Raw genomic sequence first — 26,076 nt, forward strand, 5'->3', positions numbered from 1 at the left:
GCGGACCGGGTCCGGGACCTGGTCCGGGACCGCTCGGGCAGTCACTGCCACTCGCGGGCGGTCAGAAAGTCGCGCAGGAGCGCGCAGACCTCGGTGCGCATGTCGCAGCGCGCAGAAAGATCGGCCACGTCCGTGACGCGCTGCCACTTGGCGGCAAGACTGTCGAGCGTGTCGATGTCGTTGCCGAGCACGTAGCCAAACACGCGCCGCCAGAGCGCACGCTCGTTCTCCTTGAGCATCGCGGGCGTGAGCTGGACCCGTTCCAGCCGGGCCTGTAGGGACCGCGCGAGCTGTTTGGTTTGTGGATCGTACCCAAACAAGGCGCGCACGAGCGGGAATTGGGGCCGCGCGACCCGTGCGGCTGGAGGGCCGGACCGCCTCACAAAGGCGAGGAGCGGGCCGGCAGGGCTGGCGGCTGGCTTACCGGCCAGCTTACCGGCTGGCTTGCCGGGCTCACGCCGGACGCGCCGCTGACGGCCGGAGGACTCTGTCGGACGTGCCATGGAGGAGAGGACGCGTCGAGAATGCGACCTAGTCGGGTCCCCTGGGGAGACGGGTCGGGGCGCGAGGCGGGTCGGGTCGGGGCTAGAGGACTGCGGGTCGGGTCGGGGCTGGAGGACGGCGGGTCGGGCCAGGGCGGACGCGGCGGGTACGACCGCCCACCGGCCCGGCGTGGCCGCCGCGGGTACCAGCGTCGCCGACCCGGCGCGCCGCCGCGCGGGTGCTACCGCCCACCGACCCGGCGCGCTGCCGCGGCGGCCCCAACAGCGTACGCCGCACGACCGGCCCGCGGTTGCGGCCGCGGCGGCCGCAGCGGCCGCAATGGCCCCTAGGCGAACGTAGGCGAGCTGCAGCCGAGTCGCGTGGACGGCGGGCGCTGGCCGTGTTGCGGCCGCCGCACGTAGTGCGGCGCGCGCCACACCAGCCCCCGGGGCTGGCGTCTTGACAGCGCGGTAGCGACCTGTCGCCGCTGCAACCGTTGCCACCAGCCACCGCGGTGCGTGCCGCTAGCCGGTCACGCCCTAGCCAGCCTCGCCAGACGCACGTTGACCCACAGGGGGAGATGAGCGTCGCCCCGGCGGCACCTGCGACCCACCACCGACGTACGTCGGCGTACGGGGCTAGAGCGGCCCGCATCCTGTCTAGTGGTAGACGCCGCGGCCCAGGGGCGTGCGACCCGGGCGGCTGGCGCAGCGGCGCGGGGGGGCGCGCGGCGGCTGGGCGGCCGCGGCCTGCCGCGCGATGCACGGCCGTGCGCTAGCGCCACACCGCGCATATAGTGCGGCAGCGTGTGTCGCAGCGAGGCGGCCGTGCGTGTGGCACGGGTGGCGCGATCGGCGGCGCCGTCCTCGTCGCCGTCGCCGTCGCCAGGGCGGCGGCGCCGCTCGCCGCCGCCGCGCACCAGCCGCAGCCGCGGCGCGGCGGCAGCACTCGCCACGCCAGACGCCATTGGCGACAACGTTGTCCCATCTGGTCGGTGGAATTGCCTAATTGGTGCAAAAGCCTGGCCGGACAGCGCAAACAACAACAAAATTTGGGCTCAATACTGGTTTCAGCACCCAACCCCCTCCCCTGTAAATTTCAAGGCCTGTTCACGGGCACGAAATTTTTCAGAACCGTTTATCGTCTTCTCCGCGACACACCAGCACCGGACAGACTCGCACCCAGGTCACGACGGACCTTGGCATTGACGGAAACTCAGATCGACTGCAGCGCAGGTAGATCGACGATCTGCGTGCAGCAGCACCACAACCAGCCGGCCCCAGCCAGCGCCAATTGGCCACGCCGCCGCCAGAGCCCGCCCACGGGCCGCGAACGACCGACACCCCGGCGCCTGCCTGCGCCTGCCTGCGACGTTCCAGCGGCCTCTGCGCGCTGTCCCAGCCCCCGCGCCAGCGCACGAGCATCGACCATGGCGACCTCCAGCCCGCAGTTTCTCGTCGCCGTGCACGACTTCAAGTCGCGCTCGTCCGACGAGCTCGAGCTGCGCAAGGGCGACTTTATTGAGGTCATCGAGACCGACGAGAAGTTCAGCGACGGCTGGTACATTGGCCGCAACGTCTCGTCTAAGGAGATCGGCCTGTTCCCGTACGTCTACTCGAGCGCGATCGTCGACGACGAGACCGACGGCTCCGTGCGCGACAGCGCCGACGCTCCGGTACCGGCGTACATCACGTCGTCGGACGACGAGCCGGAGACGGAGCCGGTGCGCGAGCCGACGCAGCCGGCAGTGCCGCCGGCAGCCGGAGCCGCGCCGCCGGCGCCATACGCCCGCCGCCCGTCCTCGCCGATCTCGCCGACTGCGCAGTATGCGCGGCGCCCGTCTTCGCCGTCCCGCTCGGCCTCGGGCTCCGTGGGCTCGCCCGTCTCGCCGCGGGCTGAGCCGAAGCACGCGCTCATGTACCAGGACATCGAAAACACGCTCTCCGGGCTCGAGTCGCGCGCGCGGCCGCGCGCGGACGAGCCCGGCCTGGGCACGCCTGTTCCCGAGCTCGTGTACTCGTGGAACACGTACCAGGTGGCCGAGTACTTCTCCAAGCTCGGCTTTGACCATTTTATCTGCGACAAGTTCATCGAGCACAAGATCACGGGCGCGATCCTGCTCGAGCTCGAGCTGGCCCATCTCAAGGAGCTCGAGATCAACAGCTTCGGCACCCGGTTCGAAATCAACAAGGTGGTGGACTCGCTCCGGCGCGCGGCCGAGACAGGTGCACGGTCAAGCCCGACGTCCGTCGCCGGCACGGCGTCGCCACCGCCGGCGGGCTACGGCTACGACGGCCGCGAGAGCCGCGCCGGGGGCCACCCCGGCGGCCTGAACATTCTGAACGGCACGCCGACGTCGGTCGCGGCCAAGCACCACTCGGTCCTGCCGCTCGACATGGAGACGCGCGCCCGCCAGACCAGCCGCGAGCAGATCTACCGGCACTCGCGCCAGCGGTCGCACTCGCTCGACCTGCCGCGCGACCAGGCCGCCGTCAAGCCCGGGTCGCTCGACCGCGGCTGGCAGCTGCCGCAGACGTCGGCGCTCAACATCGGCGCGGGCGCGCCCGCGAACGTGCCGCCGCTGGCGCCGGCGTCGCGGCTGCCGCGCCGCGACTCCGAGCATAGCCTGGCGTCGCACCCGCCGTCGCGGGGCACGCCTGGCCCGGCCACGCCGTTCGACGAGCTGCCGCCGCGGACGGCGACCGCGTCGTCCGCGTCTGGCTCGGTGCGCAGCCAGGCAACCTCGCCGGCTTACTTTGCGCCGCTGCCGCTGGCCGAGCCGGCGCGGCCGCGAGCGAACGGAGCCAACGGCTACGCGTCGCCGCACGCGCCGGGCATGGCCGCGTCGGTCTCGGACCGCGGCGCGCGGCCGTTCCAGACGCCGCCGTTGGCCGTTCCGCGCGCTGCCGAGCCCGCGTTCGACCCGGCCTACGAGGACACTGACCGCACGATCCGCGGCGTGCCATACAACCGGCACAAGAAGAACGAGTCGACCGACTCGGCCGCGTCCGGCCGGTCGTACGTCGACGACATGCGCAGCAAGCACCGCTACTCGCGCGACGACAGCCTGGCCGAGGGAGACAGCCAGCGCGACTCGACGTCGTCCAAACAGTCGTTCTCGCGTTCGAGCCTGCTGCCCTCGATGCTGATCGGCAAGAAGAAGCTGCAGACCGAGTCGATCGCAGCCGGCAGCACGACGTCGGACGAGCCTGTGACACCGGTGTCGCCGGACCTGTCCGAGCTCCCGGTCGATGGCAAGGGCAACATCGACGTCGGCATCATCCGCAAGCGCGAGAACGAGCGGCGCGAGCCCCGCGCGCCGGTCGCCCGGCCGGCGCCGTCGCCCAAGCGCACGTACACGGAGCCGACGGCGGGCCTGCGGCAGACGGTGTCGTCGCCGAAGCGCGCGACGACGTCGGGGGCGCGGCCGAGCGCAGTGCGCTCGACGTCGTCGGCGTCGAACCTCAAGCCGCGCCGGCTGGTCAAGCAGAACACGAGCGCGTTCATGGAGGGTATCCAGAACATCACGCCCAAGGCGTCGGCCGCGACGTCGGCCCAGTCCGGCTGGATGAACAAGCGCGGCGGCGGCTCGGTCGGCACGTGGAAGAGCCGCTTCTTCACGCTGCACGGCACGCGGCTGTCGTACTTTGCATCGCTCTCGGACACCAAGGAGCGCGGTCTGATCGACATCACGGCGCACCGCGTCGTGCCTGTGCGCGCCAACGAGGACAAGCTCGTTGCGTTCTACGCGGCCACAACCGGCTCCGGCCGGTACTGCTTCAAGCTGATGCCGCCCGCGCCGGGCTCGCGCAAGGGTCTCACCTTCACGGCGCCGCGCGTGCACTACTTTGCCGTCGAGACCCACGAAGAGATGCGTGCGTGGATGTCGGCGCTCATGAAGGCCACCATCGACCGCGACGACTCGGTCCCGGTGATCTCGTCGTGCTCCACGCCGACCATCTCGCTCGCCAAGGCCCGCGAGCTCAACGCGCTCGCCATGGAAACCCGCGCGGCCGAACTGCGCGCTGCCGGCGAGCGCGGCCCGCTCGACTCGCCCTCCGAGCTGTCGACGCCGGACCTGTCCATGTCCAAGGAGTCCGACGGCAGCGAGAACAGCGACCCGGCAACCTTTGACCACGCCGCCGACCGCCTGCGCGACCTCTCGCTCAACGCGCCCGGCTTTGCGTCCGTCGACGTCGCCGACCGCGCGCCCCGCCAGACCGCCTAGACACGCATCTCACGACCTGTTACGTCTGACCGGCGCCGACGGGGCGCCGGTCGTCCGCTCCTTTCGGTAGTCCTTCGTTCGCACCCTGTACTCTATGTTTTGGTTTCCTCATACAATTGGGCATTTATACGGACCATTTTGGACCCTTGTTCTGTGGATAATATTGTAATGATATACTTATTGACCTGCGGTCGACTATGTACATGCCCAAGGGCGAGCTGGAGACGCTGGCGCGAGCGTGCGGCGACCTGCCGAGGCGGGAGTCGCGCCGCACGCTATGCGGCTTATAGCCGCTGCGCCGCACGAAGTGCGGCTTATAGCCGCCAGCCCGCAGAGCGCTCCAGAAACGGTCCTGTGCGTGGCCGAGCCGCACAACGTGCGGCTTGAGTAGCGTGAGCCGCACGAGCCGCATCCGCTGCGGCTCATGCCGCCCCGCACGGCGGCCGCCCCGACAGACGCCACCGGGCGTCCGTCCGCTGCGGGGCGACCGCGCCGCCGGAGCCGCGCGCTGCGAGCCTCCCGGCAGCTGCGCCAGTGCGCTAATATTTGTGGGTGATGACCGCGCGGTCAAAGCCGGCGCGGGCGACGATCTCCACCAAGACGTCGCAAATGTCCGGCCGCTTCCAGCGGTCGGCAACGTGGCGGACGATGTCGTTGAAGAGGTTGTGCGGGATGGCCTTCTTGTTGAACACGGACAGCACCAGCTGGGTGGCCTCGCGCAGGCGGGCAATGCCGTCGGCGGTGGCCCGCGGGTACGCGTCAAACAGCAGCCGGGTCAGATCAAAGGCCGGGTACGTGGCCGACATCTGGCCCGGGTCGCAGTGGTTGACGTAGAGCAGGAACGCGTCGTACACGGCGTCGAAGTTGTGGGAGGCGTCCCACTCGTGGTGCATGTGCAGAATAAGCATGCTCGGGTCGATGCGGAAGCCGCGGCGCGCAGCCTCGTGTAGGAACTCGCGGGCGACGACCGGGTCCGGACAGAGCCCGATGAAGTGGTTGAACACGCGCGGCTCGCGGCGGGCCACAATGTCGTCGTCGAACCGGGTCTTGAGCTCGTCAAAGGCGTCCACGGCGCCGGCGACGTCGCCGTACACCAGCCGCGCGTAGATCAGCGCCTGGTAGAGCACGGCCGTGGGCGCGTGCGCCTGCGCCGCGTGGAACAGCATCTCGCACTCGTCGCGGCCGGTCCGCCGGTCGGCCTCGACCTCGATCATGGCGCCGTAGACCGAGCCGGCGTAGGCGTCCAGCGCAAAGTTCTCGCGGGCGAACCCGAACAGCTCGACGGCCTTGTCGTGGGCGAGCGCCTCCTTGTACGCCGAGAGCGCGTGCACGAGGCCCTGCGAGCCGACGCGCGTGCGGCCCGAGCAGAGATCGTCGACGAGGATGTCCAGGCAGCCGATCTGGTTGGCGAACTCGGCCGCCGCCGCCGGCACCCGCTGCTGCTTGAGTTGGCTGCGCCGGAACCGGATGGTCTGGTGGGCCACCCGGAGAACGTCGGCGACGTCACGCGGGCGGAGCGCTCGCTCGGGCACGAGGAACATGTAGCTGGTCATGGCTGCGTCGAGGTCGTTGGCTTCGATGGCCTGCCGCAGCGCTTCGAGCTGCCGTCAGCGGTGCAGAGCGCACACTTACTGCTCGTCCGCGGGCGCCTGTGGGTCCCTGCCGGCCGGGTCCTGGCCGTCCATGGTCGGCCGGCCGGTTCTGGCGGCGCGGGCGGTCGGCGACGGCCGATCTGCGGCCGGAGGCCGCCCCCCGCGCGGCGCAGGTGGCCGTGGCGACCACCGCTGGCCGTGGCAGCGCCAGCAGGCCATGCGCCGCACCTGCCGACCGCGCCAGCGGCGTCGTGCGGCCGGCGGCCGTTGCCAGCCGGCCCAGAATCGCTGATCGTGACAGCATCGGCAGCTAAAAGCGGCGGTGCTCGTCCAGCGCACGTCGCAGCGCGCTCAGAGTGTCCTTGGTGACCGTAGCGGGTCCGTCCAGTGTCGCCGAGAGGTCCGATCTGTGTCCGTCACAGTTGCGCGGGCGCCAGGGCGGTTTCTAGGGATGTCGCCGTGGTAGCGCAGACTTTTCACTTCGCGTTGGGCGTGAACTCTCAAAAACTTCGCGCGCGGTTCAGCACACCGGACTACAGATCCATCCATCACAGGACCACCAGACCGTGGTCCGTCGTGCAGCGGACAGCAGACGATCGTCAGGTATGGCCGAACGCGTGGGCAGATGGCGCGACGCGCCAGGCGCGGATTGCCGCGGATTGCAGACCAAACTGACCGCCAGGATGGTCTCTTCAAACGACCCTGACAAGAACGAGAACCCGTTCAAGTCGGGCTTCTCGCCGGCGCCGAGCGGCCAGTCGTCCGCGCCGTCGTTTTCGTTTGGCAGCAGCGGCGGCGCCAGCGGCGGCGGCCGCTCGCTGTTTGGCCAGCCCGACGGATCAAAGCCCTTTGGCGCGTCCACGGAGAGCGCGTCCACGGGCGGCTTTGGCGGCAGCTCGTTTTCGTTTGGGGCGAGCGCGGGGCAGAGCGGCGAGAGCAGCAAGCCGGGGGCGTTTGGATCGGGCACAGGCTCGACCGGCGGCTTCAGCTTTGGCTCGACCGGGTTCGGCTCTGGGTCGAGCTCTGGGCCGAGCGCGGGCTCGACCGCGGCGCCCAGCTTTGGGTCGGCGGCAGCTTCGTCTGGCTTTGGGTCGGCGGCAGCTTCGTCTGGCTTTGGGTCGACGGCAGCGCCGAGCTTTGGGTCGGCCGCGGGTGCGTCCAGCTTTGGATCGGCTGCGCCGTCCGCCTTTGGAAAGAGCTCGGCGGCGCCGGCCAGCTTGGGCTCGACGGCGGCGCCGACTAGCTTCGGTTCCGGCGGCTTCGGGTCCGGCGGCTTTGGCTCGTCCAGCGCCAGCTCGGCGGCTCCGGCTACGGCGGCTCCCAGCTTTGGCGGATCCTCAGCCTTTGGCTCTGGTGGCTCTGGCTTTGGCGGCGCGTTCGGCTCTGCCGCAACGACGTCGGCGGCGAGCTCGGGCGCGCCGGCCAGCTCGGAGCCTGCCGCCGGGGCAGCTGCTTCCAGCTTCGGCTCGTTCGCTGGACGGCCGGCCTCGCTGGGCTCGAAAGACTCGAAAACCGACGCGGACAAGCCGAGCGGCTTCAGTTTTGGGTCCGGCGGCTTTGGCGGGTCGAGCACAGGCTCTAGCTTTGGCTCTGGCTTTGGCTCGTCGAAAACTGCCGACTCCGGCGCCGGTTCTGACGCGCCCACGACCTCCTCTGGCTCTGGCTTCGGCTCGTCCGGCGCGACTGCCAAGCCCGCGTCGTCTGGCTTCGGTGCGTCGTCGTCTGGCTTTGGCGCGCCCACGTCCAGCTTCGGCGCGTCTACGTCCAGCTTCGGCGCGCCCACGTCCAGCTTTGGCGCCGCCAGCTCGGGCTCCACGTCCGGCTTCGGCTTTGGCTCGGGCTTCAAGGACGCGCCGGCTGCGCCGGCCTCTTTCAGCTTTGCATCGGCCAACTCGGCCCACAACGCGGCCAAGGACGCCAACCCGGCCTCGTTCGACGCCAACCCGGCCTCCGGCGACGCCAAATCCACAGACTCGGACGCCGACACGTCCACGGACACCGCCGCCGACCCCACGGCCAGCTTCGGGCTCGGCGGCAGCTCCGCCAAGGGCTTCAGCTTCGGCTCGACCGCGCCGGCGTCGTCGACCGCGCCAGCCACCAGCCTCTTCGGCTCGTCCAAGCCGTCCGGCGGCTTTGCGGCGCCGTCCGACAGCTCGCCCGAGCCCAAGGAGCCCAAGACCAGCCTGTTCGGAGCCAAGCCCCCTACCTCGCTCTTCGGCGCCAAGCCCGCCGGCGGCTTCGGCGGATCCACGTTCGCCGTCTCGGACGAGCCCAAGGACAAGCCGTTCAGCTTCGGCGCGTCCAAGAAGGACGACCCGTTCACGGCGCCGCGCGAGAGCGCCGCGCCCGGCCTCTTCGCCAAGCCCAGCTTCCCCCCCAGCATCACCACGTCAGCAGCCACCGTCGTCGACACGTCGTCCACGATCGCGACGGCCGCCAACCCCCGGGCGTCTCCTCCGCGCGGCCGGCCCGCGTTCGGCGGGTTCGGCGACAGCGTGGCCACCGCCGTCGACAGCGTCGGCACGCACACGCTGACGGCCAGCACGGCCGAGACAGACACGCTGAGCACGGACGGCACGGCCGACGACGACGACGAGCTCGAGGCCGAGCGGCCGCCCGAGGTCCCCCTGCCGGACGCGCCCATCGCCGCCGGCAACCTCAAGGTCTGGCAGGACTCGGGCCGCACGCTCAAGTTCATCCAGCACCCGCTCCTGTACCGGGGCGTGGCGTGGATCGCCCACAAACAGGCGCCGCACGCGCCCGCGTTCGCCGAGGAGACCAAGCTGTATCCGGCCGACGTCGGCAGCCAGATCTACTCGGCCACGTACAGCAAGTTCGTGGCCGACGCCCACGAGGTCTTTCTCAAGGTCGGCGAGATGGACCCGGTCTCGGGCGGCGCGCCGGTGGCCGCGCCCAGCGCCACGTACTTCTCGACCTACGCGCGCATGTTTGTGCAGCTGCTGCGGGCGGCGTGCCGGTCGATGCCGGACCTGGACGGCCTGGTCGACGCCACGGGCCTGGCCGAGTGCGTGTTCGCGGTCCACTTTGTGCACCCGGACCAGCACCGCGCCGAGAGCGTGATGGAATGGGTCAACCGGTCGGACCCGCAGCCGACGCAGGACGAGACCCGCGACATCATGACGACCCAGGTCCCGCACGACCACCCCGGGTACTGGGGCTTTGTGCAGAAGCTGGCCATGCGCGGCCTGTTTGTGCAGTGCGCGTCGTCGCTGGAGCAGGGCGGCGTGTCGGCGGCGGACCCGGCCGCGGCCAAGGCCGTGGCCGCCGCGGCGCGCGTCCTGCGCGCGGCCCCCCGCGGCCCGGGGTTCGAGCAGCAGCACCGCCGCTGGCGCAGCGAGGTCCTGGCCCTGGCCGACACGGTCGCGGCCGTCGCCGACGCGCGCGTGCGCCGCGGGCTCACCGGCTTCGCCGACATCCTGCGCGGCGACACCAAGACGATCCTCGCCGTGGCCGAGACGTGGCAGGAGGCCGTCGGCGCGCTGCTGCTGCTGCACGACCCGGCGCCCGGCCGCATCGAGGAGTACTTTGCCGCGGCCACCGAGGCGCTGCCCGTCGACGAGACGCTCGTCTGGGAGTCGGGCTGCGCGGCCGCCATGGCCGGCGACATCGCGCGCGCGCTCGCGCGCGCCGAGGAGCTCGACGTCTGCGTCGCCGCGCACCTGGCCGACTTCTGCGACCGCCAGGGCCTGCTCGACGACTTCTTCGACGAGGCCGCGCTCAACCTGCCCACGTTCCGCGACTGGCTCATGCTCAAGCACGGCGAGAACTGCTGCTCCAACCCCGCCACGTACTTTGTCGGCGTCGACTACCTGCAGGACACGGACTGCGCCGACGGCGTGGCCATGATCTGCAAGACCATCACGGCCGTGCCGCTGACGGCGCAGGACACGGTCACGCGGCTGCTGGCGATCTGCCGCGAGCTGGGCCTGGCCGACGCCTACGACGTCATCTGCACGACCTGGAGCCGCCGCCAGCTCCAGGCGGGCGACGTCGGCGGGGCGCTCGTCAGCCTGGACGCGGCCGGCAAGGCGCCCCAGATCCGCGCCGTTGTCTGGGACCTGCTCGAGGAGGGCCTGGTCTACGGCGCGGCCGAGCCGGACGCCGTGCTGGGCGCCATGCTGGCCGCGCCCGACGCGTGCCCGCCGCTGGTGCGCGAGTGCCTGGCGCCCTACGCCGTCTTCCACGAGTTTGTCGCCGCCCGCGCGGACGGCCGCGCCGCCGAGGCCGGCCACCTGCTGGCCTCGCTGGTGCAGTTCCCGTACATGCCGCCGGCCATCGTCGGCCTGTTTGTGGGCGAGTGGCTGACGCTGCTCGACAAGACGTGTGCGGCGGCCGTGGCGGTCGACGACCTGGTCGCGACCTTGAACGTGCTCTACGTCTGGCAGAAGGACAGCCTGGGCGCGTGCCGCGCGACCATCGACCGCGCGCTCGGCGCGGCGCGCGATGGGCTCGTCACCGACCCCGCCGACTGGCGCCTGCGGTTTGCCGACCGCGTTGCGTCCCCGGACGATCTCATCAAGACTTTCCGCATTGCCGCCGCCCACAAAATCGCCCGGGCCTTTCTCGACTGAGCTGTACATTATGGGCTCTGGCCGCTTTGGATATGTAGCATACGATAGCGAATACACGTGTATGGCGTACGGCGCTGAGGGGGCCGGGGGACGCTGAGGGCAGGCCGGGGAGGGCGACGGCTGTGGGCGCCGCACACGGCGCGGCTCACGAGCCGCGGCGCTCGGAGCCCGCCGCACGCGGTGCGGCTCGCGCGGCCGCGCTATCGCGCCGCACGCCGTGCGGCTCGCACGGCTGACGCACGCGAGCGTAGCGCGCATTCAGCAGCGCCGCGCCGGTGGGCGCAGCTGCACCAACGCGCGAGCCGCACGCCGTGCGGCATATAGCCGCGCAGCGCCGGCCGCTCGCACCCCGCGCCCAGCAGCCCGCCCAGCAGCCCGCCCGCAGGCCGCGCCCGCGCGCCGGCCCCGCCACCCGCGCGGCCCTCGCCACCCGCGCGCCCTCGCCCTCGCGTCCGCCCCTACCGCTACGCGGAGATCGTGGCGTAGTTGGGAGAGGGCGCAGCGCTAGCGCACAGGCGCCGCAGCGTTGCGCGGCTGCGGCGCATCTGCCGCGCGGCGTCGCGGCTGTGCGCAGTGCGTCTACATTTCGCGGCCGCCCCCAACGCTCCTGTCTTTTGACCGATTGATCGGAGTCAGAGACGTGCCCACGCTCCCTCCAGTCTCCAAATGAAGTTGCAGCTCTCAGGCGCGGTCGCGGCCGCGTGCTGGGCTGTTTCCGCCAGCGCGTTGTCGCTGCCAGGTACGCACGGCGGCGCAGGCTACCAAACACGGTGGAGCAAGCGAGCCGCCAGATATTGGTCGGCAGCGAACAGCGCTGACAGGCAGGATGGGCGGCCAAGACGTACGCGCAGGACGAGCGGATTCCGCTGCTGGTCAACAAGGTCTCGTCGGACACGACGCCGCTGCCGTACGCCTACAGCTCGCTCGGGTTTGTGTGTCCCGCGAGCGCAGAGGTCAAGCGGGTCGGGCTCAACCTGGGCGAGATCCTGGGCGGCGACCGCATCACCGGATCGGACTACCAGGTCGTGATGGGCCTTGACGTCGAGTGCGCGCAGCTGTGCGAGATCGAGATCGACAAGGCCAACATCGAGCGCGCGTCGTACCTGATCCGCAACGGGTACATGGCCGAGTGGTTCCTGGACGGGCTGCCGGGCGCGACGCCGATGGCGTTCGTGGACGGCCAGTTCCGGTACTACAAGGCCGGGTTCCCGCTGGGGACGTTCAGCGACGACGTGGCGTACCTCAACAACCACTTTGCGCTGACCGTGCGCACGCGGACGGACCCCAAGGACCCCGAGCGCAGCCAGGTGGTGGCGTTCGAGGTCGCGCCGATGTCGTAAGTGGGTGCGCGGGCGCGCTGACGGCAGCGTGGTATCGGCGCCGGGCAAGTGCCCGAAGAAGGCCGGCGGCAAGCCGCTGGTGCTGGACGCGGCCCAGGACACGCTGACGGTGGCGTACTCGTACTCGGTCCAGTTCGTCGCGCAGACGGACGACGAGGCGCGCACGTACGGCGACCGCTGGTCGCACTACTACGCGTTCAAGGCCACGTCGAGCCGGATCCACTGGCTGGCCATCGTCAACTCGCTGCTGATCCTGTCGTTCCTGACGACGGTGGTGGGCATCATCATGATGCGCACGCTCTCGCGCGACATCCAGAGCTACAACCAGGAGGACCAGGGCGAGAACGACAAGGACCTGCCCGAGGAGATCTCGGGCTGGAAGCTCGTCCACGGCGACGTCTTCCGCCCGCCGGACCACAAGGGCGTGCTGGCGTCGGTCATCGGCGCCGGCGTGCAGCTGTGCGTGATGGCCGTGTCGGTGCTGGGTAAGTGTGGCCGTGGGCGCGCTGACGCCAGCCTTCGCCGTCACCGGCTTTCTGGGCCCGGGCTACCGCGGCGGCGTCGTCTCGTTCGCGCTCTTCCTGTTCGCGTTCGCCGGCCTGTTCTCGGGCTACGCCAGCTCGCGCCTGTACAAGTCGTTCAAGGGCGAGAAGTGGCTCAAGAACGCCATGCGCACGGGCCTGCTCGTCCCCGGCGTCTCCTTCGGCTTCGTGCTCGTCATCAACCTCTTCTTCTGGGCGCAGTCGTCGTCCATCGCCATCCCCTTCGGCACCATCGTCGCCCTGTTGGCCATGTGGATCTTCATCCTGCTCCCGCTCGTCGTCGTCGGCGCCTGGTACGGCTTCAAGCAGCCGGTCGCGGACCCGCCCACGCGCGTCAAGCAGATCCCGCGCCAGATCCCCCTCCAGCACTGGTACACGCGCCCGGCCTACGCGGTCGCCCTCGGCGGCCTCGTGCCCTTCGCCGTCATCCTCGTCGAGCTGCTCTTCATCTTCCGGTCCGTCTGGCACGACCTCGCCGGCTACTACTACCTCTACGGCTTCCTCGGCGCCACCTTCCTCAACCTGGTTGCCGTCGTCGTCGAGATCTCGGTCGTGACCACGTACATCCAGCTCTGCGCCGAGGACTACCACTGGTGGTGGAAGTCCTTCTTCGTCGGCGCCGGCTCGGCCGTCTGGATCTTTGCGTACTCGATCGTCTACTGCATCTCGCAGATGCGCATCGCCGGCTTCGTCGCCGGCCTGCTCTTTGTGTCGTACTCGCTCCTGGCCTGCACCGTCTACGGCCTGTGCACGGGCACCGTCAGCTTCCTGGCCGCGCACTTTTTCGTGAACCGCATCTACCGCGCGGTCAAGACCGACTGATGACGTCGCGAGGACCAATACACGCTGCTTTTAAGATTCGCACTATCGCGCGCTACGCCCGTAGACAGCCTCAGCCTCGGCTGCCCCCGGCACGATTGTTCCGATCCCCGGAGATCGTGTGCCGCCATGCCCCGCCTGGCCTGCGCGCCTGCTTTGCCGGAGGCCCACTGCGGCCGCGCGTCGGTGGCCGAGCCGCTAGCACGCGCCGGCGTGCGCCAGCGCGCGCGCGCCCGCGCCGCGTAGCCCCATTGCAGTCTCGGCCTGACTCACGCTCGACAATGCCCGCGCCCGGGTTGGCCCGCGCCCGTCGCCGCGGTCGACGTGGCCACATCCGCGAACAGGCTCGAGCGCGCCAAGACTTATTGCTCACCGGCCACGCCCCAGCCCAAGAATGATTCACGCTGCGCCTCCCCGGCGCGCGGCTATCGTCGGCAGTCGGCGCCGGGCTCCGATGCGGCCTGCCGGGCCTTCTGCTGTCTTCCGCTGGCTTCTGCTGTCTTCTGCAGGCTTCTGCAGGCCTCTGCAGCCGCCGGCGGCGAGCTGCACCTTCTGCGCCGCGCTGCGGTGCGGCCTCTGGCGCGCCGGTACCGGCGTGCCCGCGCCGCCACCGCCCGCTGACAGCTGTGGCGGCGGTGCGGGTTTGCCCGCCGTCAGCCGCGGGACGCGATAATCAGCCACGATAACGTGTCGGAGACTACGCTGCATTTAGAACGCCGTGGAACGCGGATTTCACTGCGGCAGCCTAGTTGGGGATAAGGTTGGCGCTAACATGTAGACGATGCGTTACCGTGATGTGTGAGTACGTTGTCTCGGATTAAGATTTCATTTCACGGCTAGTGAAGTATGACTCTACCCGGCGACTTGGCTCCGGGGCAGAGCGGGGCGCGCCGCGGCGCGCCGCGCGCGGCCGACGGGACGGCGGAAGCAGCGCAGGCCCCCGGCCGGCGCGACCACGGCGCCGGCGCACGCCGGCACCCGCGCGCCCGCGCCCGCACGCGTCCGCCGGCCACGTGCCGCTGCAGCGGATGACTGAAAATAGCTGACTGGAAGTTTAAACTGAGACACCCTATCGATATGCACTAGCGCGGTGGAGCTCCCTACCCAGAACGGTGGCTGCAGACGCCGCACCGTCCGACCGGCACTGTGGGCCAAGCATCGACCCCGACGTCAGAGCACTAGACACACCAAGCCGGTCTAGCGGCCGGACTCGGAACCAGTGTGTTGGCCAGCGGGCGCCCAAAGTTAGTCATTCCCTGGCGTGGTTCGCCAGACTCATGGGTTCGGGTGCGCAGCGCCATCGATCGCGGACTTAAAGATCGCACGGCCGGCCCTTCCGCTCCCCAACATGCGCCCGGCAATTGCACGATTCGAGTCGGGGTCGTCGGCCTCGAGCGCGGCGTCCACCGCGTCGACCGGCTCCGGCGGCTCCGGCGGCCGCAAGGCCAAGCACGCCATGATCTCGTACAAACTGCAGCTGCACTCCGACCAGCGCTACTACGTCCCCGGCGAGCCGATCGCCGGCAAGCTCACGTTCCAGCCCGCCGAGACGTTCAAGATCGCCGGGCTGTCGTTCGAGCTGGTGGGTATGTGGCCGCGCGGGCGCGCTGACCGCAGGCGAGACGTCCATGTGGTCCAACAAGTCGACCTACGGCCGCGTGTCGAGCAAGCAGCAGGTATGTGCGCGCGCGGCGGCCCTGACCGCAGTTCCTGCGCATGCACCACGTGGCCACCGCGGACGATCTGCCGGCCGACGGCGTGGCCTACGCCGGCACGCCCTACTCGGTCCCGTTCTCGTTCACGCTGCCGCAGACGCTGCTCGAGAGCGCGTGCTCGTCCGTGCCGAGCCACCGGCTGCTGCCGCCATCGCTCGACGGCCGGCGCACGGTCGACGACTGCACGCCCGACATGGCCCGCGTGACGTACACGCTGCGCTGGCGGCTGTCGAAGAAAAAGGACCCGCGGCGGTCGGACGCGCTGCAGCACATTGCCGACGCCCTGCTGCTGCACGTCGTGGCCTCGCACCGCCCGACCGACGACGGGCCGACGCTCGGCCCGGCGCTGACGGCCGCCGGCCGCCTGCGGACCGAGCGCGCGCTGCGCAAGGGCGTGCTTCGCCAGCGCGTGGGCACGCTCATGCTCGAGATGGCCCCGCCGGCCCCGTTCGTCTACCGCAGCGCCAAGCCGACCATGTACTCACTCAACCTGAGCTACGCGCCGGCCGGCAAGGCGCGCGAGAGCCCGGAGGTGCCCAAGATCAAGACCATTGCCGTGCGCCTGAAGGCCTACACATACTTCAGTCCAAACGCGCTCACATACGTGCCCACGGCCAAGTCGCACATGCTGGACGGCGCCCTCGGCGTCTACACGCAGTCGTACCATCTGGCCGCGCTGGCCGTCGGCGACTCGGCCTGGACACACGACAACCCGGACTACTACACGCTGGCGACGACCGTGCCGGTGATGCTGCCGGAGGGCACCGCGCTGGCGCCCGACTTCCAGTCGTGCCTGGTCTGCCGCCAGTACGAGCTCGACGTGACCGTCAAGTTCGCGACCGGCTCCGACATCAGCCTGACGGTGCCGGTGCACATCCAGGTCGACGGCCGCCGGGCGGCGGCGGCAGCGGCGGCTACTCCGGCCGCCGTCGGCGACGCCTGGGACGACCTGCCGCGGTACCAGGCCGAAGCCGCCGGCAGCGTGTTTGACCCGGCCACGTTCGGGGCCACGGCGGCGCCGCTGCAGGCCGATCTGGCCGACTACGCCGAGCTTTTGGCAGACTCGCGGTCGCCGCGGTCGCCGTCGACGCCGCGCTGGTCGCCCAACTCATCGCCGTCGTCGCACAACTCGGTCGCGCACCTCGCGCAGTCCTCGGGCCGGTTTTCCCGAGGCTCGCACGGCGCGCAGGCCCAGGCCCAAGCGCCGGCGTACAGCGCCACAGTATGACTGGTAGGACAGGACAGGAAAGGAACGGGCGGATGGGACTGGTCGGACTGGTAAAAGTAATACATTTAATACACCGAGACTGGCGGCGCGGCCGGCCGCGCGCTCGTGGGCGCTCTAGACTGCGGCCCAGCGTCGGCCGGCTCGCAGCCCGGCGTAGGCCCGCGGGCGTGCGCGTTGACGCCGGCGTGTCCGGGCGCGGTATGGCGTCATCGTGCGCGAGCCGCAGGGGGTGCGGCACCCCGCAGAGCACGGTCCCCGGCCCTGCGTCGCGGCGGCGGCAGCACTACACGCAGGCGCGCGCTGTTCTCCCAACGCGAGCCTTGCTAGCTCAATCGGTAGAGCGTGAGACTCTTACGCAAGATATCTCAAGGTTGGGGGTTCGAGCCCCCCGTGAGGCTTTCTTTTTCTGGGGCGACGTGGCGTCACGTGACGGCGTATCCTCCGCCAATCTAGCTCAGCTGCGGCCACTCATCCTCCACCGGTCTATCTATCCGCAGGCCTCGAATTGCCCCCGTCGAACCAGCCATCGCAGCAGCGGCAGCCCGTGTCGACCCGCGGATTCCCGATCACAGCACGCACGACGGCCAGTCGCGCACCAGAAACAGGACTACCCAGCCGGCGATAGCAGGCTTCCAAACGGTTCCATACACGCCTCCGCCAGTATGTCGGACTCCACGGCGCAGCCGGCCGGCGCGGACGACATCACGATCACGGTCAAGTAGGTGGGCGCGCGGCGTGCGCGGCGCCGGGCCGGATGCTGACAGCCAGGTCGTCCGCCGACCAGAAGTACACCATCACGGTCTCGCCCACGATCCCGGTCTCGGACCTCAAGCAGATCCTGGAGCCGCAGTCGTCGATTCCCAAGGACCGCCAGCGCCTGATCTACTCTGGCCGCGTGCTCAAGGACCACGAGACGCTGTCGACGTACCGGATCCAGAGCGGGCACACGATCCACCTCGTCAAGGGCGCCGTGCCCGCGGGCGGCGCCACCGGCGGCTCGGCCGCAGCGGCCGCGCCGGCGCAGGCCGTGCCGACCAACATCTCGGCCGGCCAGGGCGCCGGCAACCCGCTCGCGGGCCTGACGGGCGCGCGCTACGCGGGCCTGGCCCAGTTGCCGAGCGCGAGCATGTTCGGCCCGGACGGCGGCATGGGGCCGCCGCCGTCCGAGGAGCAATTGCTGCAGGCCATGTCCAACCCCATGTTCCAGCAGTCGATCAACCAGATGCTCCAGAACCCGCAGCTGCTGGACTACATCATCCAGTCGTCGCCGGGGCTGCAGAACATGGGCCCGCAGGTGCGCTCGATGCTCCAGAGCGAGCAGTTCCGCAGCATGATGACCAACCCGGACGTCATGCGCCAGATGATGAGCATGAACCGCATGTTTGGCGGCAACGCCATGGGCGGCGGTTTCCCGATGCCCGGCCAGCAGCAGGGCGGCGCGTTCCCCGAGCCGGGCCGGACCAACACGACGACGACGGCCGAGGGCGGCGCGGCGCCGGCCGGCGCCACTGCCGGCGCCCCTGGCGCCGCGGGCGCGGCCCCTGCCAACCCTTTCGCCATGCTCTTCCCCGGCGGCCAGCCCCCGGCCGGCGGCGCCGACCCCTTCTCGATGTTCAACCCGGCGTTTTTCGGCGGCAACCAGGCCGCGGGCGCGGGCACGGGCGCGGCCCCGGCCGCCACCGGCGAGGCCGGCCAGCAGGCGCCGGCCGCCAACCCGTTCATGTCGCCCGAGCTGCTCAACATGATGTTCGGGGGTGCCGGCGCCGGCGCGGCCGCGGCCCCCGAGGACAACCGGCCGCCGGAGGAGCGGTACGAGGGCCAGCTGCGCCAGCTCAACGAGCTCGGCTTCTTCGACTTTGACAGAAACGTCCGCGCGCTGCGCCGCAGCGGCGGCAACGTGCAGGGCGCCATCGAGGCGCTGCTCGACGGCGCGGTCTAGAGGGCGGCCGCCCGGGCGCAGGCCGCAGCACAGCAGTAGACGCATTTGTGATAATCTTTGTGTGATAATCTGGCAATTCATGACCGAGAGCGCCGCACCGCGTGCGGCTCGTGCGGCGCAGGCCGCGGCCGCCGTCACGTGACGCGCCGCAGACTTTTCCACCGCCGTCGGCCGCCACGCTCCCACGACCACCAGCATGGACTACCAGAACCGCGCCGGCTCCAAGCGCGGCGGCGGAGGCGTCGCCGGCTCCAGCGAGACCAACGCCGACCGCCGCGAGCGGCTCCGCAAGCTCGCGCTCGAGACCATCGACCTCGACAAGGGTACGTCCGTCCAACCGCTCCGCTGACCGCAGACCCCTACTTCTTCAAGAACCACCTGGGCTCGTTCGAGTGCAAGCTCTGCCTGACCGTGCATGTCAACGATGGATCGTACCTGGCGCACACGCAGGGCCGCAAGCACCAGACCAACCTGATGCGCCGCGCTGCGCGCGACGCCCAGGAGGGCCGGGTCGACCCCGTCACCGGCCAGATGCTGGCCAAGCCCGCGGCCGGCTCCAGCGCCATGCTCGGCGCCAACTCGATCCCGATCCGCCGCAACATCATCAAGATCGGCCGGCCGGGCTACAAAATCACCAAGATCCGCGACCCGACCACGAAGCAGAACGGGCTGCGGTTCCAGGTCCAGTACCCCCAGATCGGCACCGAGATCGTGCCGCGGCACCGGTTCATGTCGGCGTTCGAGCAGCGCATCGAGGACGCGTCGTCCAACAAGCAGTACCAGTACCTGCTCGTCGCGGCCGAGCCGTACGAGACGTGCGCGTTCAAGATCGAGGCCCGCGACATCGACCGGCGGCCAGGCAAGTTCTGGACGCACTACGACTCGGACACGCACGAGTACTTCATCCAGCTGCTGTTCAAGTCCGAGCGCGAGGGCAAGGGCGGCGTGGCCGGCCTGCGGTAGAGCATGTAAGGTAGGATAGTGTGGATGTATTATATTCGGTTGTAAAGCTTCAAAACAAAGAGACACCCGCGGTGTCGATGCGCCATGGTACCCGGCCCGTTCCCATAATCCCATAAACCCGTTCACAAAATAATCAGCCAAGTACCTGACAGCCAGCATCAGTGCGCGGCGACGCCCGTGCGGACGCTGCTCGCGCGGCCGTCTGACAGCTCGTCCCAGATGTTGCTGTCGCCGCAGAGACTGGCGTCGCCGCTGAGGCGCGGGTCCACGTCGGCCGAACGCAGGGACGGCACCGGGTCGTTCCACGACGACGTGCTGTCAAAGTCCGAGAAGTACGGCTCGTCGTAGTACCCCATGAAGCCCTGCGGCGGCGTCTTGCCCTGCCGGACGATGCCGCGCGAGATGTCGAGGTCCACGCAGAGGTTGTACACGTCCTGCACGGTCCGCCCGGGAAAGTGCACGCGCAGCATGTAGCCCTGGTCGGTGGCGACCGAGACCGGCAGCAGGCCGATGGCGGCGAGCTTGCGCACGTCGGCCACGACCCGCGCGCTGTCGCGGGCGTACGTCTCCATGGCGGCCGCCATGTCGGCCACCACGTCCTCCGACAGGCCCGCGTCCGCCGGCAGCGCAAACGTCGGCGTCAGATCAAAGTCAAGGAACGCCGAGAGCTCAAAGTCGCCAGCCATGGCCGGCGCAAGCACGTACTCGCGCTCGATCAGCTTGTCCAGGCTGGTGTCGGCCGAGCGGGCCTTGGTCGCCAGAAAGTGCTGGCTGCGCATCTTGGCCTCGTAGGACGACAGGTCGAGCTTGGCCGAGCCCACGCCGAACGCGCGCACGGCCTGGGCCAGGTTCGTCACGACCTCGGCCATCGGCCGCGGCGACGACGAAAAGTACCGCGCCGATCCGCGCGACCGGAAGCCCGGCAGCGAGTAGCCCTGGGCCGACCGGTGGAGCGTGCCGCCCGTCAGCTTCGGCCGCAGGGTCGTGCCGAAGGCGCCGCCGTGCGCCACGGTCGGCACTCGCGTGATCGGCTCGGCCTTGCCGCCGGCGGACTGGGTCCGCAGCTGCGCCCGCGACGTCGAGTAGAACCGCTGGAAGCGCGAAGTCGTCCCAAACGAGCTCCAGGGCTCCGCCGCGCGGCGCGGGGGCCGCGGGAAGCGTCCGCCGGTGTTTCTGATAGGAATCCGGGCCGGTACCGGCTCCAGGGTGCGTCCGCCTTGGCGGGCCGACTGCGCTGTGTCCTCCAGGACCTCGCGGACCAGGAGGGCCGCGCGCTCGGCCCGCTTGTAGAGTCGCGAAAGAGCCTCTACGACTCGTCGTTCCGCCATGTTGTGTGTGCCCGATCGCTGTGGATGCGAGCGGAAATATGTAGCCGGCGTATAAAGGTCCAGCCGCTGGTAACGGCGGCGCCTGACTCAGAGTGGCGGGTCACGTGTGAGCCAATTACGTCGGCCCTAGCCCTGGGCTCCGAGAAGTCCCGGGTCGCATGGCGGTGGTACCCGCTGGGTGATGTCACCGGGTCAGGGGAATTGGTACCCGCGACGCACGCACCCCGCCCACCACCTCACGATGCTCGTCGTCGGACTCACCGGCTCGATCGCGACCGGCAAGTCGACTGTGTCGCAGTTCCTGGCGCAGCCGCCGTTCTCGTTCCCGATCGTCGATGCCGACAAAATCGCCCGCGAGGTAGTGCTGCCGGGCACGCCGACGTACGACAAGATTGTTGCCTACTATGGCCCCCGCGTGGACGACCTGCTCCTGCCGGCAGACGAGGCCGGCCGGCGGATGCTCAACCGGCCGGCGCTGGGCCGGTACATCTTCGCGCACCCGGACGAGCGCAAGCAGCTGAACGCGTTCACGCACCCCAGCATCCGCCGCGAGATGGCCCGCCAGGTCCTGTACCACTGGCTGTGGACGCGCGCGGCGGTCGTCGTGCTGGACATCCCGCTGCTGTACGAGAGCGGGCTGGACGCGTACTGCGGCACGACAATGGTGGTCGCGTGCGCGCCCGAGGTCCAAAAGGCCCGGCTGATGGCGCGCGACGGCGCGTCGCTGACCGAGGCCGAGGCCGACAACCGGATCGGGTCGCAGATGCCGGTCGCCGACAAGGCCGCGCGCGCAGACGTGGTTGTCTGGAACGACGGCGACCGGGACGCGCTGCGCGCGGCGCTGACGGACGCCGTCGGCGAGATCATGCCGGCGCGCGCGCTGACGCTGCTGCAGCTGCTGCCGCCGATCGGCGCGCTCATGGCCGCCGTCGCGCTTGCCCGACGGTACCTGGCGCGGCCGGCCAAGCCGGCCAAGGCGCAGGAGTAGCCGCGCGTCCTACTGGTCCACTGCATCTATGCTTTTCTAATGTACACACGCCCGCCCCGCGTCCCAGCCTATGCCTGCACGGCCGGCGAGACGCCAATGACGTTGTCGTTCTCGTCGACGAATTCAAAGTTGTACCGGCTCAGATACTGTGGTATGGCCTGGGGTCAGCGCCGCCGCGCGTCCACTTACCGAGAGCTGGCTGCCGTACCGGGCCGAGTTGTCGTAGAGCTCAAACAGCGGCACAGCCAGGAGCTTCATGTTCTTGGGCACGTTCAGCACCTTCTGCTTGGGCAGGTTGATCAGGTACAGCTTCTTGCACTCCTTCGGCCGCGACACGTGCGGCGGGATGAACGGGTACATGAACGTCTCGAAGTTCGGCCGCCACCACTGCGCCAGACAGTCGCCGATGTTCCACTCGTCTGTGTGCTCGTCCTTGTTGAATTGCGAGCCGACTGCGGTCAGCGCTGTGCGACCACGCACTTACCGGGCGCCAGGCGCTCGTTCAGCCGCGACGTGAAGCCCTCGATCTCGTCCTCGTTCGGCCGCAGGTAGTCGCCGGGCCTGGGGTCAGCTCGCGCGCGCGCGCGTACTCACAGCTTGAAGAACGCGTTTGCAATCTGCAGCATCAGGATGTGCGGGTGGCCGTGCTCGTGGCAGACCAGGATCGCCTCGCACGTCCGCCGCATGCCGTACTGCTCGTAGTGGTCCTGCAGACGCTGCAGACGCGCACTGACTGATGGATCCTCTTCCGGCTGGGCCTCCTTGGTGCCGAACGTGTAGTTGGACACCGGATAGAGCTTGATGGTCTTGGCCTGGCGGTTGGAGAAGTCGCCGGACGATGGCGGAACAATCTGCGAGCTGCGGGCGTTAGCCGGCACGGTCGTCATCTTGTCGGACGGAACGGATGTCAATAGCGATGGCTGGGCGGATGTCCGGTCGTCGAGGCCGATGGCTGCTTGATACCGTGTGTGGTGATGTCGTCTGAAGGCACTTTGGGAGTTCGCTTTGCTACGGGGCGGATCAGCGCCGACAAGGGGGCAGATGAGGCTGCTGGGGACGATGGCGATCGCTACGGCGGCAGTCTACGGCGAGCCGGGCGCAGACGCGTGGAGGGCGCGGCGGGCCGACGGCCGGCAACGGGCGCCGTGCGCGGCACTGCGCGCAGCGCAATTGACACACGGGAAGTGCATCGCACGTGACTGCTGGTGTGACGCCTGCTATGCAATCCGCCGCCAGATGTCATCCGGATACACACGTGGCCGCACGGCGCGGCGCTGGCCTGTGCAAGCGCGGCCGACGCGGCTTAGTTTGTGACTGCTTTTTGGGAGCGATGAGCCTGCCATATTTAGGGCTGGAACAGCAAATTGGCACGTTAAACCCTAAGGTTGCCGCAATTTTTTCCCAAACACCAACAAATATTATCCACATCTTGCAATTTTCTACTTCTTTCGTATTGTCAGGTATCTAATATCACACAACTTCAAACAATAGAAAATGGTATGATCTTACAACGGACGACGGCTGCGGTGTGGACGACACAGGGACGACCGTGGCCGGCGCAGACGGCGCTCGAGTGTAGGACGAATTGCTGACTCGTTGCAGGAATCGACGTCGAAGGCTCCCGTTAAGCTCGCCAAGGTCATCAAGGTCCTGGGCCGCACTGGATCGCGTGGTGGTGTCACCCAGGTCCGTGTCGAGTTCATGGACGACCAGAGCCGCAGCATCATCCGCAACGTCAAGGTAGGTTGAAAGACGACCCGGGGAATCGCGACGGACGACGGTGGCAGAGCGGCGGGGACGGCTTGACGACGGACTGTGCGCGCGGTCGCGCCCGCACAGACCCACGACACACGTCCCCGAGGCTCTCCACTCTCCCGTCGTTTCTCCGGCTCTCGTGGCAACAGGCGCTGACCAGCAGGGACCCGTCAGACAGCACGACATCCTGTGCCTGCTCGAGTCGGAGCGTGAGGCCCGCAGACTCCGTTAAACTCGGTTCACTGCATCACTCATGGAAAGCAAAAATACAGAGGGAACATGTTCTCGGCATCTAGTCTCGAAACTCCGCTTGTGTAGATAGTCAGGATTTTGAAATACAGATAGTCTGCAGCACGTTACTGTTGTGTACACTACTAAACTCGTCCAGGGCTGAGGAAGTCTATGTTTGATTAAGTATTCATACAAAAACCCACTTGATGTTCACCAAGACTGCGCGGCGCCGCCTGGCGCCGGCATGCAATGAGCGCGGAACAGCACCAAGGCACGCACGAACAAAAAGACATAAAATACAAGCCAGGGCACAGTAGACGCACGCGGCGCTGGGCGCCATGCCATAGATCAAAAAGGACGCCGGCTAGAAGGCGCCAGGCGGCGGTTGGCCGCTGGCGTCGGGCCGGTAAAGATGCATCTGGTGTTGTTCGTCCCAAAACTGGAGGAGGAGGTCGGCGTACGACTGCAGCTCCTCGAGCGTGATGGCCAGGCGGAAGTCGCACAGCAGTAGGAACTGCAGCTCGAGATGGTTGAGCTCTTCGAGGGGCAGGCCGCCGACCTTGGCGTACCGCGAGTTCTTGTAGAACACGTCCGAGAAGAACTTGGACGCGACCGTGACGCCGGCGATGACCAGCCGATGCACGTTGTACGAGTCCATGACGAACACGTCCGAGTGCGGCACGATCGTGTACGGGTCCGCGGTCGGGCCCTGCAGGCGTTGCGTGGCCGGAGGTGCCTCCGCCGCGGCCGTCGGGCACGTCGCGGCCGTCAGCGGCGTGTAGAACGGCTGGCAGCCAAACGCGGCCAGCGCCGCGCGGTGCTCCGTCGGCCGCGCGTAGTCGCCGCGCACAGCGTGCTTGGCGATGCGGTCAAAATACACGATCAGCGACAGGAAGACCTCGTTCGTCGCCGGGCAGTACTTGAGAATGCGCATCAGGTACGCCTGCAGGGTGATGGCCGGGATGTTGCGGCCGTGAAACGACAAGATGCTCGACACGGACTGCGACGAGCCCGAGTCGTCGTGATCGTGCTGCTCGGGCGCCGGCGCCTGCGCCGCGGCCGGGGCGTGGGACGAGTGGTGGTGCCGACTGCGCCGCAAGCCATCGTTGGTCTCGATTATGCGCTGCAGCATGGCCGATAGCATCGCCAGTACGTCTGTCACGGGGTGGTTGAGGATGTCGAGATGCCGCTGACCGAGGTACTCGTCGTCGTCGTCGTCCATGTCGACGCTCAGGCTGTCGTCGTCGTCCACGCTGGTCTTGTCGTACGCATGCGCGGACGTGGCATCCATGGCGTCGCCGACATAGTCGTGGCTGTAGTCGTCTTCGTGCTCCTCGACGCTGCGCGTCTCGTAGCGGATGTGCTGGTTCGTTGACCCGTACGCGAACGGGTCTGGCGTGGTGTGATAGGCCGTCGAGTGGTCCTCGATCGTGGCCGCGTAGTGAAACGCGGGCGAGTCCGTCGTGTAGACCGTGCCGATGGCGTCGCTGTACGCGGGCGGCTGGCCGCTGGGCGCGCTGGGTCCGTCCGCGGGCGTCGTGGCCGCCGTATTGGCCGCCGCCGACTGCTCAAACGACGAGAGCCCGTCCGCGCGGCCGCCGACCCCCTCGCCGCCCTCGGCCGGCGTGCTGGCCGCCGACCCTCCCGCACTGCCGGCGGGGAAGTGCTCGAACGAGCTGTGGAAAGACGCCGGATACGACATCGAATTCTGCTCCGGGGGCTCTAGTGCGCTGCCTGGCCATGGACCGGCGTCTGCCGACGTCTGCGCACCTGCGCAATTGTTGCCGCCTGCCCCGCGCGCTGTGCCGAGCCCGGGGAGTTTGCTACCGTCGCCCTGCCTGGCCGCTGCTGCTCGCTGGCCGGAGAATGCCCGGCGAGGGTGTGATTCCGGGCCGGGCTTGGAGCCTCGAGGATCTGCCGTCAGCCCTGTACCACCGCGTGTGCGCCCGGCAGCAGCTGCCACACGGTTCCCGTACGCCTGCTACACGGCAGCCGCCGGCCGCACTGCGCCGAGGCAGACTGCCCGCCGCCGTGTTCGGCCCCGGACCGCCGTCGTCCTCGGCCTCCTCCGACTCGCTCACCTGTCGCGCACCCGCTGTCGTCGACAGCATCCACCGGTCGCCGTCTGCGCCCGTCGTCTGCTGGGCCCTGTCGCGCCGCGTGCACGTCTGTGCCCGCGTGCTCGTCGTCCTGCCCTCGGCTTTGTTGCTCCCGGCCTTGTCTGGTCCGGGGGCTCTTTCTCTGCGTCGGCGCCGCTCGCTGTCTGCGGCCACCCTGCTGTACCTGGTCTATGCCCGGGTCACGTCCTTGTCGCTCACTTTCGTGTGCTATGT

At 69.1% G+C, this 26,076-nt stretch overlaps 12 protein-coding genes and 1 non-coding gene across 13 annotated transcripts; 9 read left to right on the forward strand and 4 right to left on the reverse strand.

Moving 5' to 3' along the window:
* The first annotated feature begins 1,573 nt into the window (after positions 1-1,573).
* On the forward strand, positions 1,574-5,181 carry V1510DRAFT_377399 (uncharacterized protein). Its single transcript, XM_066931582.1, has 4 exons — positions 1,574-2,134; positions 2,309-2,731; positions 2,855-3,055; positions 3,362-5,181. Exons 1-4 carry the CDS (start codon positions 1,913-1,915, stop codon positions 4,709-4,711), a joined length of 2,196 nt encoding a protein of 731 aa, XP_066789421.1. The 5' UTR covers positions 1,574-1,912; the 3' UTR covers positions 4,712-5,181.
* V1510DRAFT_118979 (uncharacterized protein) lies at positions 5,173-6,816 on the reverse strand. The gene is made up of 2 exons (XM_066930254.1): positions 6,344-6,816; positions 5,173-6,312 (listed from the first exon to the last, which is right to left on the reverse strand). The coding sequence occupies exons 1-2, from the start codon at positions 6,605-6,607 to the stop codon at positions 5,251-5,253; spliced, it is 1,326 nt and encodes a 441-aa protein (XP_066789422.1). The 5' UTR covers positions 6,608-6,816; the 3' UTR covers positions 5,173-5,250.
* Positions 6,817-8,933: 2,117 nt separating this feature from the next.
* On the forward strand, positions 8,934-10,895 carry V1510DRAFT_364378 (nucleoporin Nup85-like protein; the record flags this gene model as incomplete). Its single annotated transcript, XM_066931185.1, has 1 exon — positions 8,934-10,895. A coding segment is annotated over one exon (1,962 nt), but the record flags the coding sequence as incomplete, so codon positions are not given.
* Positions 10,896-11,442: 547 nt separating this feature from the next.
* On the forward strand, positions 11,443-13,639 carry V1510DRAFT_415977 (uncharacterized protein). The gene is made up of 4 exons (XM_066933680.1): positions 11,443-11,634; positions 11,721-12,231; positions 12,263-12,720; positions 12,752-13,639. Exons 1-4 carry the CDS (start codon positions 11,562-11,564, stop codon positions 13,597-13,599), a joined length of 1,890 nt encoding a protein of 629 aa, XP_066789424.1. The 5' UTR covers positions 11,443-11,561; the 3' UTR covers positions 13,600-13,639.
* A 1,310-nt stretch (positions 13,640-14,949) lies between these two features.
* Positions 14,950-16,616, forward strand: V1510DRAFT_415979 (uncharacterized protein). The gene is made up of 3 exons (XM_066933681.1): positions 14,950-15,182; positions 15,214-15,272; positions 15,304-16,616. The coding sequence occupies exons 1-3, from the start codon at positions 15,053-15,055 to the stop codon at positions 16,537-16,539; spliced, it is 1,425 nt and encodes a 474-aa protein (XP_066789425.1). The 5' UTR covers positions 14,950-15,052; the 3' UTR covers positions 16,540-16,616.
* Positions 16,617-16,856: 240 nt separating this feature from the next.
* V1510DRAFT_t112 lies at positions 16,857-16,937 on the forward strand. Its single transcript has one exon. It is a non-coding gene; the product is annotated as a tRNA-Lys (tRNA).
* A 9-nt stretch (positions 16,938-16,946) lies between these two features.
* On the forward strand, positions 16,947-18,607 carry V1510DRAFT_377410 (uncharacterized protein). Its single transcript, XM_066931583.1, has 2 exons — positions 16,947-17,257; positions 17,308-18,607. The coding sequence occupies exons 1-2, from the start codon at positions 17,202-17,204 to the stop codon at positions 18,476-18,478; spliced, it is 1,227 nt and encodes a 408-aa protein (XP_066789426.1). The 5' UTR covers positions 16,947-17,201; the 3' UTR covers positions 18,479-18,607.
* A 63-nt stretch (positions 18,608-18,670) lies between these two features.
* On the forward strand, positions 18,671-19,531 carry V1510DRAFT_415986 (uncharacterized protein). The gene is made up of 2 exons (XM_066933682.1): positions 18,671-18,801; positions 18,834-19,531. The coding sequence occupies exons 1-2, from the start codon at positions 18,675-18,677 to the stop codon at positions 19,439-19,441; spliced, it is 735 nt and encodes a 244-aa protein (XP_066789427.1). The 5' UTR covers positions 18,671-18,674; the 3' UTR covers positions 19,442-19,531.
* On the reverse strand, positions 19,450-20,812 carry V1510DRAFT_415987 (uncharacterized protein). The gene has a single exon (XM_066933683.1). It carries the CDS (start codon positions 20,767-20,769, stop codon positions 19,600-19,602), a length of 1,170 nt encoding a protein of 389 aa, XP_066789428.1. The 5' UTR covers positions 20,770-20,812; the 3' UTR covers positions 19,450-19,599.
* Positions 20,813-20,865: 53 nt separating this feature from the next.
* On the forward strand, positions 20,866-21,899 carry V1510DRAFT_415988 (dephospho-CoA kinase-domain-containing protein). The gene has a single exon (XM_066933684.1). The coding sequence runs from the start codon at positions 20,951-20,953 to the stop codon at positions 21,755-21,757; it is 807 nt and encodes a 268-aa protein (XP_066789429.1). The 5' UTR covers positions 20,866-20,950; the 3' UTR covers positions 21,758-21,899.
* V1510DRAFT_119072 (Cleavage/polyadenylation specificity factor subunit 5) lies at positions 21,792-22,935 on the reverse strand. The gene is made up of 4 exons (XM_066930255.1): positions 22,352-22,935; positions 22,242-22,318; positions 21,947-22,209; positions 21,792-21,915 (listed from the first exon to the last, which is right to left on the reverse strand). The coding sequence occupies exons 1-4, from the start codon at positions 22,642-22,644 to the stop codon at positions 21,826-21,828; spliced, it is 723 nt and encodes a 240-aa protein (XP_066789430.1). The 5' UTR covers positions 22,645-22,935; the 3' UTR covers positions 21,792-21,825.
* Positions 22,936-23,216: 281 nt separating this feature from the next.
* Positions 23,217-24,046, forward strand: V1510DRAFT_415996 (40S ribosomal protein eS28). The gene is made up of 3 exons (XM_066933685.1): positions 23,217-23,254; positions 23,360-23,497; positions 23,676-24,046. The coding sequence occupies exons 1-3, from the start codon at positions 23,252-23,254 to the stop codon at positions 23,742-23,744; spliced, it is 210 nt and encodes a 69-aa protein (XP_066789431.1). The 5' UTR covers positions 23,217-23,251; the 3' UTR covers positions 23,745-24,046.
* A 61-nt stretch (positions 24,047-24,107) lies between these two features.
* Positions 24,108-24,965, reverse strand: V1510DRAFT_364187 (cyclin-domain-containing protein; the record flags this gene model as incomplete). The annotated part of the gene is made up of 2 exons (XM_066931177.1): positions 24,108-24,479; positions 24,594-24,965. The coding sequence occupies 2 exons, from the start codon at positions 24,963-24,965 to the stop codon at positions 24,108-24,110; spliced, it is 744 nt and encodes a 247-aa protein (XP_066789432.1).
* Between the last annotated feature and the right edge of the window lie 1,111 nt (positions 24,966-26,076).

This window comes from Dipodascopsis tothii, assembly GCF_038497935.1.
Source record: "Dipodascopsis tothii strain CBS 759.85 unplaced genomic scaffold V1510scaffold_12, whole genome shotgun sequence".
NCBI classification, from domain to species: domain Eukaryota; kingdom Fungi; phylum Ascomycota; class Lipomycetes; order Lipomycetales; family Lipomycetaceae; genus Neoaidaea; species Neoaidaea tothii.

What these genes read in the sequence shown, in the direction of transcription:
- V1510DRAFT_377399 (XM_066931582.1), top strand. Translation starts at nt 1,913, where the DNA reads ATGGCGACCTCCAGCCCGCAGTTTCTCGTCGCCGTGCACGACTTCAAG. An exon ending in ACGACGAGACCGACGGCTCC is followed by an intron (nt 2,135 to 2,308) that starts GTGCGCGACAGC and finishes CCGACTGCGCAG; the next exon opens with TATGCGCGGCGCCCGTCTTC. An exon ending in CACGGTCAAGCCCGACGTCC is followed by an intron (nt 2,732 to 2,854) that starts GTCGCCGGCACG and finishes GTCGCGGCCAAG; the next exon opens with CACCACTCGGTCCTGCCGCT.
- V1510DRAFT_118979 (XM_066930254.1), bottom strand. Translation starts at nt 6,607, where the DNA reads ATGCTGTCACGATCAGCGATTCTGGGCCGGCTGGCAACGGCCGCCGGC. An exon ending in CAGGCGCCCGCGGACGAGCA is followed by an intron (nt 6,313 to 6,343) that starts GTAAGTGTGCGC and finishes CGCTGACGGCAG; the next exon opens with CTCGAAGCGCTGCGGCAGGC.
- V1510DRAFT_415977 (XM_066933680.1), top strand. Translation starts at nt 11,562, where the DNA reads ATGAAGTTGCAGCTCTCAGGCGCGGTCGCGGCCGCGTGCTGGGCTGTT. An exon ending in TTCGAGGTCGCGCCGATGTC is followed by an intron (nt 12,232 to 12,262) that starts GTAAGTGGGTGC and finishes CGCTGACGGCAG; the next exon opens with CGTGGTATCGGCGCCGGGCA. An exon ending in GATGGCCGTGTCGGTGCTGG is followed by an intron (nt 12,721 to 12,751) that starts GTAAGTGTGGCC and finishes CGCTGACGCCAG; the next exon opens with CCTTCGCCGTCACCGGCTTT.
- V1510DRAFT_415979 (XM_066933681.1), top strand. Translation starts at nt 15,053, where the DNA reads ATGATCTCGTACAAACTGCAGCTGCACTCCGACCAGCGCTACTACGTC. An exon ending in GCTGTCGTTCGAGCTGGTGG is followed by an intron (nt 15,183 to 15,213) that starts GTATGTGGCCGC and finishes CGCTGACCGCAG; the next exon opens with GCGAGACGTCCATGTGGTCC. An exon ending in GCGTGTCGAGCAAGCAGCAG is followed by an intron (nt 15,273 to 15,303) that starts GTATGTGCGCGC and finishes CCCTGACCGCAG; the next exon opens with TTCCTGCGCATGCACCACGT.
- V1510DRAFT_377410 (XM_066931583.1), top strand. Translation starts at nt 17,202, where the DNA reads ATGTCGGACTCCACGGCGCAGCCGGCCGGCGCGGACGACATCACGATC. An exon ending in GACATCACGATCACGGTCAA is followed by an intron (nt 17,258 to 17,307) that starts GTAGGTGGGCGC and finishes GCTGACAGCCAG; the next exon opens with GTCGTCCGCCGACCAGAAGT.
- V1510DRAFT_415986 (XM_066933682.1), top strand. Translation starts at nt 18,675, where the DNA reads ATGGACTACCAGAACCGCGCCGGCTCCAAGCGCGGCGGCGGAGGCGTC. An exon ending in GACCATCGACCTCGACAAGG is followed by an intron (nt 18,802 to 18,833) that starts GTACGTCCGTCC and finishes CGCTGACCGCAG; the next exon opens with ACCCCTACTTCTTCAAGAAC.
- V1510DRAFT_415987 (XM_066933683.1), bottom strand. Translation starts at nt 20,769, where the DNA reads ATGGCGGAACGACGAGTCGTAGAGGCTCTTTCGCGACTCTACAAGCGG.
- V1510DRAFT_415988 (XM_066933684.1), top strand. Translation starts at nt 20,951, where the DNA reads ATGTCACCGGGTCAGGGGAATTGGTACCCGCGACGCACGCACCCCGCC.
- V1510DRAFT_119072 (XM_066930255.1), bottom strand. Translation starts at nt 22,644, where the DNA reads ATGACGACCGTGCCGGCTAACGCCCGCAGCTCGCAGATTGTTCCGCCA. An exon ending in GAACGAGCGCCTGGCGCCCG is followed by an intron (nt 22,210 to 22,241) that starts GTAAGTGCGTGG and finishes CGCTGACCGCAG; the next exon opens with TCGGCTCGCAATTCAACAAG. An exon ending in GGTACGGCAGCCAGCTCTCG is followed by an intron (nt 21,916 to 21,946) that starts GTAAGTGGACGC and finishes CGCTGACCCCAG; the next exon opens with GCCATACCACAGTATCTGAG.
- V1510DRAFT_415996 (XM_066933685.1), top strand. An exon ending in GCATCATCCGCAACGTCAAG is followed by an intron (nt 23,498 to 23,675) that starts GTAGGTTGAAAG and finishes GCTGACCAGCAG; the next exon opens with GGACCCGTCAGACAGCACGA.